Genomic DNA, 8,753 nt, shown 5'->3' on the forward strand with positions numbered 1-8,753 from the left:
TGCTGTGCCAGGACTCTTTCCCTCCACCTTTGCACACATCCAAGTGCCCCTGCAGCTCCACCACAGGTCTCTGAGGAAGAATCTCAGGCAAGCAAATCACAGCAGGGTTCTTTCTTTTATTTAAATACACAGAGCTTGGCTTCTCATTTATTCCATGTCTCAGAGTCACACAGACAGGTAGATACTGAAATGGAAGGGGATGAATAATGATACCTTTGTGTGCAACACCATCACATATAAATCAAAGATAAGATAATGCAACACAACCACACACAAATTTCCAACTTCTAGGCCTGTAATGAGCTACATTATAAATGATATGCAGAGGAAGAATGGCAGTTTATTGGTTCTGAAAATATCCAGTTACCAATTTGCACACTGCATCCTTGAGCTCCTTGTTCCTCATGCTGTAGATGAGGGGGTTCACTGCTGGAGGCACCACTGAATACAAAACTGCCAGCAAAAGATTCAGGGAGGAGGAGGATACAGAGGGGGGCTTCAGATAGGCAAATAATCCAGTGCTGATGAACAGGGAGACGACGGCCAGGTGAGGGAGGCATGTGGAAAAGGCTTTGTGCCGTCCCTGCTGTGAGGGGATCCTCAGCACTGCCCTGAAGATCTGCACATAGGAGAGCACAACATAAAGAAAACATCCAAATGCTAAGCAGGCACTAACCACAAGAAGCCCAACTTCTCTGAGGTAGGCATCAGAGCAAGACAGCTTGAGGATCTGGGGAATTTCACAGAAGAACTGGTCCAGGGCATTGCCTTGGCAGAGGGGAAGGGAAAAGGTATTGACAGTGTGCAGCACAGCATAGACAAAAGTAATGCCCCAGGCCACTTCTGCCATGTTGACACAAGTTCTGCTGTCCATTATTGTCCCGTAGTGCAGGGGTTTGCAGATGGCAACATAACGGTCATAAGCCATGACGGTGAGAAGAGAAAACTCTGCTGAAATGAAAAAGACAAGGAATAAAATCTGAGCAGCACATCCGTAGGAGGAAATGGCCCTGGTGTCCCAGAGGGAATTGTCCATGGCTTTGGGAACAGTGGTGGAGATGCAGCCCAGGTCGAGGAGGGCGAGGTTGAGGAGGAAGAAGTACATGGGGGTGTGGAGGCGGTGGTCACAGGCTACGGCTGTGAGGATGAGGCCATTGCCCAGGAGGGCAGCCAGGTAGATGCCCAGGAAGAGCCCAAAGTGCAGGAGCTGCAGCTCACGTTTGTCTGCGAATGGCAGGAGGAGGAACTCAGTGGGGAAGGTGCTGTTGGACATTTGCTGTCTCAGGGCATGGTTGCCTGTGCATGGAGTAATAGGCAGTGACATGTTAGAGAGACTTTTCTGAGCAAAAACTAAACCTTATTTCATAGAAAACATCCTCACCAAGGCTGTATCCTCACTGCATCTTCATCTCAAGAAGACTTGCTCCTGCCTGGAGCTCTACATCTGTCTGCCTAAAGATGCCACAGAGACCATGAAGATCCTCTGTAATCTCAGCAGTAATCAGTGCTGCGGGTAAAGAACACCAGGGGTGCATCTCTGGCATCCACTGGCCAGAGGTATCTCCCTATTTACAAGTGCTGAGAAGGACATTCACCAATCCCACAAGAAACAATGAAGGTTGTGCTGATGCTGTCTGTAGGCTAAAGGGTGCGGAGTGAAGTTTTGAGGTTCCTCAAAGACCTACACATCTCTTTTAACTGTAATACTCTATGAGTTTAGGTCCCTTCTACAATCCTAACAACACCATTATCATCTTCCTGACTGTCATCCAAAGCAGGAAATTAAAAAATGAGACCTCAGAGAGTGCCATCCCTTCAGTTACAGCAGGTGTTGTTCTTCCCTTTCAAGAATCTCCCCCAGAAATGCCCTGGGGGTGCTGGGGAGATATGAGGAGCCTGGCCCATGTAGCAGCCCCCTGCCAGCAGCAGGACCCTGCTCTGCCCTGGCTTTTTGGTCCTTCCAGCCACAGCTTCTCCCCGCAGTGTCCTGGGTAGCTCCCCGGGCAGGCTGAGTGCTGAGCCTCTCAGGCAGCAGAGGCCCTGCCCCAGCACACAGCCGCTGAGGCACAGCAGGGACCCTGCTATGCACCATAGCCCTGGGCACCCGTGCCTGCACCCTGCTTGCACAGCCTGAAGCCAGCCCCAAGAGAAGGAACCCTCATGTCCTGTCCCTCTGACAGCTTTGGTAGGTAATCCCTGCTCTGGAGCTTGACATTCTTCTGTTATCCAAAGAAACTCTGAGAGTTCTCCTGAAAGATCCCATAGGCTGTTGGATCTGTCATCAAATCTGGAGATGGCACCAGGAACAACACCTGCATTGCCCTGCAGAGAGAGACTTACCCTGTTCAGGGCTCTGAAGATTTCTCCTGCAGTGAGCTCTCAGCATCCCCCACTCCACACTGCCTTTAATATCACCCTCCCTTCTCTCAGCCACCCTTGTCCCCTGCAGGCAGTGCCCCCAGCCCTGCTGCGCTGTGCAGAGGAGCTGCTCCTGGGCAGAGCTGTCTCTCTGCAGTGCTGCCCGCTTGCCAGGAGCTCCCCTTGGGCCCAGGAGCCCGGCCCAGTTCAGCAGCACAGCTCCAGCCCAACGCCTCTCTGTCTCTCCCCTCTCTTATGTCTTTTGAGATCTCCCTGGGCCTCCAGGGGAACCAGCTTTGAAACACACTGAAGTAATTACTGATTTTCCTTCCTTCAGCTGCTGAAGGAATCTCATTTCCAGCACTGTCCTTCCTTATTCAGAAAATGGATGAGGTCCAAGGATCACCTTTCCATGCCCTGTTTTTAGGCAGGACACTCCTGCAAGGACAGGGATGGATCTTCCTTCTCCCTGCTGATGGAAAGGTTACAACTGAGCCAACGAAGGCACCTCCTTCTTTGTTTGCTGTCCAGAGGCTAGAAGGGGTCTCTGCTCTCTCCCATGCCTCACATTTGGAAACTGCCCTGGCTATGTTACACAGTGACCATTCACTGCCTCTACTGTGAACAACACTGGGAGCTCTTGACAAGCCCCTGGGCCTCCAGGGGAATCAACTTGGAATCAAACCGATGCAGTCACTGTTCCTCCTGCTGTCAGCTAGGGAGAGACACCTATTTCCAGTGCTACCTTTTCTCTTAAATCAAAATACGTGTTTGTTATGGGAATCATCTTTTCTTGTCCTTTTATTAGTTAGGACACCCACAAATTTTATTGCATTTCTTTCAAGCACCTGTTGATATTCCAGAGAACTAATCTTTTTCACTGCAAATGAAATCCCTCCGTCTACACAGACTACACAACCCAGCAAGCTCATAGAGTCATAGAATGTTTGTGGTTAGGAAAGACCTTAAGCTCTAGTTCCAGTTCCCGTGAAATTGGCAGAGTCACCTCCCACTAGACCAGAAGTGCTCAAGGTCCCATCCAGGATCCAAACAGGCTGAGACCCCAACAGGCCGGGAGCCTGGAGCGGCGCCGAGAGATCGAGTTGGTACGGGAGACCAGAGGCATCAGTGGACTCCGGCAGCCGACCCTCACCGTGTGGCGAGTCGGCACAGAGCAGAGGGGCGGACATCAGGACCCTGCAGCCTGTCTGACATAACCATGGAGGCAGTGGCAGCTGTGCTGAGCTGTGCTACTTCACTCTAGCATTCTTTTCATAAGAGGTTTATCTTGCAATGAAAAAAGACTATTCGTCCTCAGATCGGTGTTATAACTATTACTAATGACGAACCACATTACTAATGATTTTCACAAACCGCATTTAAGGTTGCAGCTGGCACTGCCTGCAGCCGTATAGCAGATGTTAACACTCTCTTTCCTAACTAGTAATCATGTGTCTCATCCATTTGTGGTGAATGGTCAGTGGCAAAAAGAAAAGGGGGAGAGTAAGGGGCGACAAAGACAGAAACGGTACCAGGAGGATGCCACTGACACTAACAGCACGGGCAATAGGAGTAGTATAAGTGACACAGGTGACAGTGTGGGGCGCTCTGCCTGCTGCTCGCCTTCGCCTGCCTGTGCACTGCTGCCAACGGTGCTAGAGCAAAATGTGAAGACTGCTCAGACGGCAGTGATGAGAGTGCTTGTGTGAAGAAGACGTGTGCTGAATCTGACTTTGTGTGCAACAGTGGTCAGTGTGTGCCAAACAGATGGCAGTGTGATGGGGATCCAGACTGTGAAAATGGGTCTGATGAGAGTGCTGGGCTGTGTCATATGAGAACAGTGTCATGGAAATGTGATGGTGAAAAAGACTGTGACAGTGAAGAAGATGAAGAGAATTGTGGCAATGTGACTTGTAGTGCAGCAGAGTTCACATGCAGCAGTGGACAATGTATTTCCAAAAGCTTTGTCTGCAATGGTCAAGGTGACTGCTCCGACCACTCAGATGAATCTTTGGAGCAGTGTGGCCCCCAGCCTGCACGTCCGGTGAAGTGTTCTGTGAGTGAGGTGCAGTGCAGCTCAGGTGAATGTATCTACAAGAAGTGGTGATATGACAGAGATCCTTATTGCAAGGATGGAAGTGATGAAATTAACTGCCCTTCTTGGACCTGTGGACCGGACCAGTTCAGATGTGAAGATGGGAACGGTGTCCATAGGAGTAGGCAGTGCAGTGGTGTGAGAGACTGTCTGGATAGCACTGATGAAGCAAACTGTAACAATGTTATTCTGTGCTCTGGACCTGGCAAATTCAAGTGCAGAAGTGGAGAATGCATAGATATCAATAAAGTGTGTAACCAGCAGAGAGACTGCAAGGACTGGGGTGATGAGCCCCTGAAGGAATGCAACATAAATGAATGTGACTGTCCAGCTGGGAAACTGTGGAGATAGTGATGAATGCCAAAACCCTGGTATCTGTAGTCAAATCTGTATCAACCTGAAAGGTGGCTACAAATGTGAATGTAGCCGTGGCTATCAGGTGAATCCTGCTACAGCAAAGCAAATTACATAACCGTCGCTTAACTTGTCAGAAGATAAAAAAGAAAGTGTTTCAACAAGCAGCCATGGGAGGGAAGAATCACTGAACCCCTGATGTGAGGGACTGTACCTTGTTTTACTGACTACTGAAACAGCTGTGAGAACCGCAGAAAGGGACCCACGCATCCAGAATAAAAGGACCAGTAACTACTGAAACTTGGAGGGTTGAGTCCGCTCCTGGGAAACTGAAACTCAAGCTAAGGAAGAACTAATATTGTGGCAACAAGGCTCTGCATGAATTAAGGATGCCAAATAAAGGGGACAAGCCTAAAGGGAGAAAAGGGAGAAGGCAAGACCGGGGCAGGACCCTCCACTGCGGTGTGTATGGTCTACCGAGGGAGGCAACCCCTATGTATTGACTGCCGAGTGAGAGGGCCTCGACCGGACTTCTCCCACACTAAGATCAGGTTGTCCCGAGAAAATAACATAAAAAAACCTCTTTTTTAAACGTAAATAAAATTGTGATTCGTTTTCCAGGAGCTGGATCACCCTGACAGGCCGAACGGTAACACAAGCCTGAATTGACCCTGAAAGCAGGCTTAACTCCTTGACTGAAGGCGTTTGCCTATTATAATCCAGCTACGTGGGCAGAAGACAGATCCTGGGACTATAGGACCCCAGTATATATACTTAATAGAATAATTAGGTTATTAGCTGTAATAGAAATAGTTATAAATGATGAGAACTGATCTAAATGAGTTATAAAGATGAGAACTGCTTTGTATCAAAATTGCCTAGCTTTGGATTATTTACTAGCACAAGAAGGAGAAGTCTGTGGAAAAATTAGCTTTAGTAATTGCTGTTTAAAGATTGATAAAAAGGGTGTTTCTTCCTAGTAGCTGATAGAATGCTATGTTCTGGTTTAGGATGAGAAGAATGTTAATAATATGCTGATGTTTTAATTGTTTTTAATTGTTACAGAGCAGTGCTTACACCAAGCCAAGGACCAAGCCAAATTCAGCTTCTCACTGTCCTGTCAGCAGGCAGGCTGGGAGGAGGGCCGCACTGCTCGGGGTTAGGTTGGGCATCGGACAGCAGGTGGTGAGCAATTGCATTGTGCATCACTTGTTTCATACACATTATTACTAGTAGTACTATTATCATCATTATTGTTATTATTATCGTTATTATTTTCTTGTTTTTATCTCAACTCACAGGCTTCACTTTCCCATTTCTCTCTCCCATCCCAGAGAAGGATGGGGGAGGTGAGCGAGCAAACACAAACCTGGAAGGATATGGAATGGGATTTATTTTCATGGCTGCCTGGTGGACCATGGGTTAAAAGAGTGTTATTTTTATTGTCATGTGGTGTAATTATGTTATTGTATATACCTTGTATGATACCTTGCCTTACGTTATTAATACACCGGGTGATAAATTGTACATTGGTAATAACTTCATTAAAAAAGGAAGGGGATATGTCAATTATGATGTTTAAGAATAGGACCCTCCAAGAACGGACTGATGAAATCCAGTTATTAACAACAGAAGTGACACGAATTGTTGATATTAAAAAGAAGATAAGGGATTGTGAGGAATGTTTTAACAATTCGTGTCCATAAAGAACAATTGTGTTTGAATCCTGTCTGCCTCTGGGCCCTGCACTGGCAATTTAATTCTTGAACCACAGATGCAGTGTGTCCCAGTCTCCCCCTCATTCTAGTCAATTTATCACTTCTTAAATTTATGAACCTGTTTGCTTTTGTTATTCCGGACTTCTATTTCTAACACTGCTATAGATGTGTCTGTGAATGGCTGGGGAAGAATGTTTTAATTACTCGTGTGTCTGGGAGTTTCAGAACAACTGATAACAACTAGTGACTGTTATGGGATACTATGTGGATCTTTGGTATTTGGTTAGGGGGGGCCGAGAGATAAAGAGGAAGGAGAAAGAAGCTGAAGGACGGCTGGGAGACAAGAATTGAAGAGGATGTTCTATAAACTTGGTATGGTGCCCAGTAAGTACAAAGGGGGAGAGGAAGACTATGAGCCTTCAGCATGAAAGACCCCTAGAGACCCCCAGAAGAGACCCCAGAGGAGACTGTGCATGCTCCAGTAGGAGGGACTGCACCCCGGAAGCTAATTTTAATAATCTATTTTTTTAGAAATAGTAATGAATATGTATTAGTCTAGGAGCATAAAAATCAGCTGCTTGATGTAACTGGTGTGTGTCCTGGTGGAGCGGAAACTCCCGGTGCACCCAGCGCTGTTTGCTTACCTCTATTCCTTTATATTCTTTCAATAAATCCTATTTTTTTATTTAATCCTAATTTGAATCCTGAGCCATTTATAACACAGTTGACCTCAGCCCATCGGTGCAGCCTATCCAGATCCTCCTGCAGAGCTTTCCTACCCTCAAGCAGATCGACACACGCACCTAGCTTGGTGTCATCTGCAAACTTACTGAGGGTGCACTCAATGCCCTCGTCCAGATCATCGATGAAGATATTAAATACCATCTGAATAAAGCAATCCTAGCCATCATAACTGTCACATCAACTCCTTCTCTGCAGAATTTGCCTAAAATATATGTTTTCCCAAAGTATATATAAAGTTCTTGAAACACTTTTCCACACATGGGTGGGCATTTCCTTTAGGATGCAATGGAGTTGCTAAAGGCTGCATGAGGAAACGTGAGCCTGGAAATGTAGAAGACATTCTGAAGCATGAGCTGGTTGGCAGGCAGAGTACCCGAGAGACTGTGAAGGGCATGCATCTGGTACTCCTGGGGGGGCTAGAAAGAGGCTTCCTGAGCACAACACCTCCTTGTGACCCTTGTGGATGCTGGCTGTGAGGTCACTTCTGTCCCAGCACCTGTCTGGACAACAGCAGGGAGGCAGAGCCTCTGAGATCACAAAGGCTTTCAGGAAGCTGCCCCCAACAGGGTGACTCCTTTGGGAAGGCCAGGGGAAATCTGGGTGAATAAAGGTGGGAAATTTGGGGGAGAGAAGAGGGACTTGGCTAACAGAAAGGAAAAGATCTGGAAGAGGTGAGAGGGGTTCAGGCAAGGCTGTGCTGCTGCAACACTTACTAGGAAAACATCCAGGTCAAGCCCTGGCAATATTTCTACGCAGCAACTGTAAGCCTTACCGCTACATCTAAATGCTATCCCCCTCTCTGCAAGGAATCCACTACTCTTACTCCTAACCCCAAATCTCACCTGGCGTGGGTTAGCCAAGTCCCAAATCCATAAGGCCTTACCGTACACTCTTAGCTCAATTCTCACCCTATTCCTCAGCCTTTCATCCCTAGCACTGAATTCCAGCCTTAACATGATTCCTCAACAAAGCCCTGAAGAAAATCCCAACAGATAACATCGTCTCCACACTAGACACAGACTAGAAGCCAACGCAGTAAACACAGGCCTCCCTCTAATACTCTGCCCAACCACTAACCCTGGAAGGCAAGATCTAATCCCTAAACCCTAACCTGAACACCTAAGCCCCAAATCCTGCATTCCTGTGGTCTAGTCACCTAACTGAAGCAGTTTGGCCTCATGAAGCTGAGCAGGGCATGAAAGGTCCTGCAGCAATCCCTTGGTCTTGGAGGAGGCAGGTGAGGTGACATGGATGTGGGCAGGTCACAGGACTCAAAGAGGAGATGGGTGGGGATGCTCTGCTGAGGTCAGCTGTGCCTCAGGGTCTCAGGTGGCAGCAGGAGGCCCATGGCTGTGCAGGTGGGTGTTGGGGCACATTCTCAAAGCTTGTTTGACTATTACTTGAACTCCACAGGCTGGAAATACTGCACTGAGCACTTTGGGGAGCTTTCCAGCTCAGAGCAGGGTTAGCACATGCCCTGAGCC

General features: G+C 47.7%; 1 protein-coding gene across 1 annotated transcript; it reads right to left on the reverse strand.

Moving 5' to 3' along the window:
• Positions 1–340: 340 nt before the first annotated feature.
• On the reverse strand, positions 341–1,273 carry LOC309890560 (olfactory receptor 14A16-like; the record flags this gene model as incomplete). Its single annotated transcript, XM_082784984.1, has 1 exon — positions 341–1,273. One exon carries the CDS (start codon positions 1,271–1,273, stop codon positions 341–343), a length of 933 nt encoding a protein of 310 aa, XP_082641110.1.
• Between the last annotated feature and the right edge of the window lie 7,480 nt (positions 1,274–8,753).

The sequence above is a fragment of the Aythya marila genome, assembly GCF_965140915.1.
Source record: "Aythya marila genome assembly, contig: HAP1_HAP1_SCAFFOLD_169, whole genome shotgun sequence".
NCBI classification, from domain to species: domain Eukaryota; kingdom Metazoa; phylum Chordata; class Aves; order Anseriformes; family Anatidae; genus Aythya; species Aythya marila.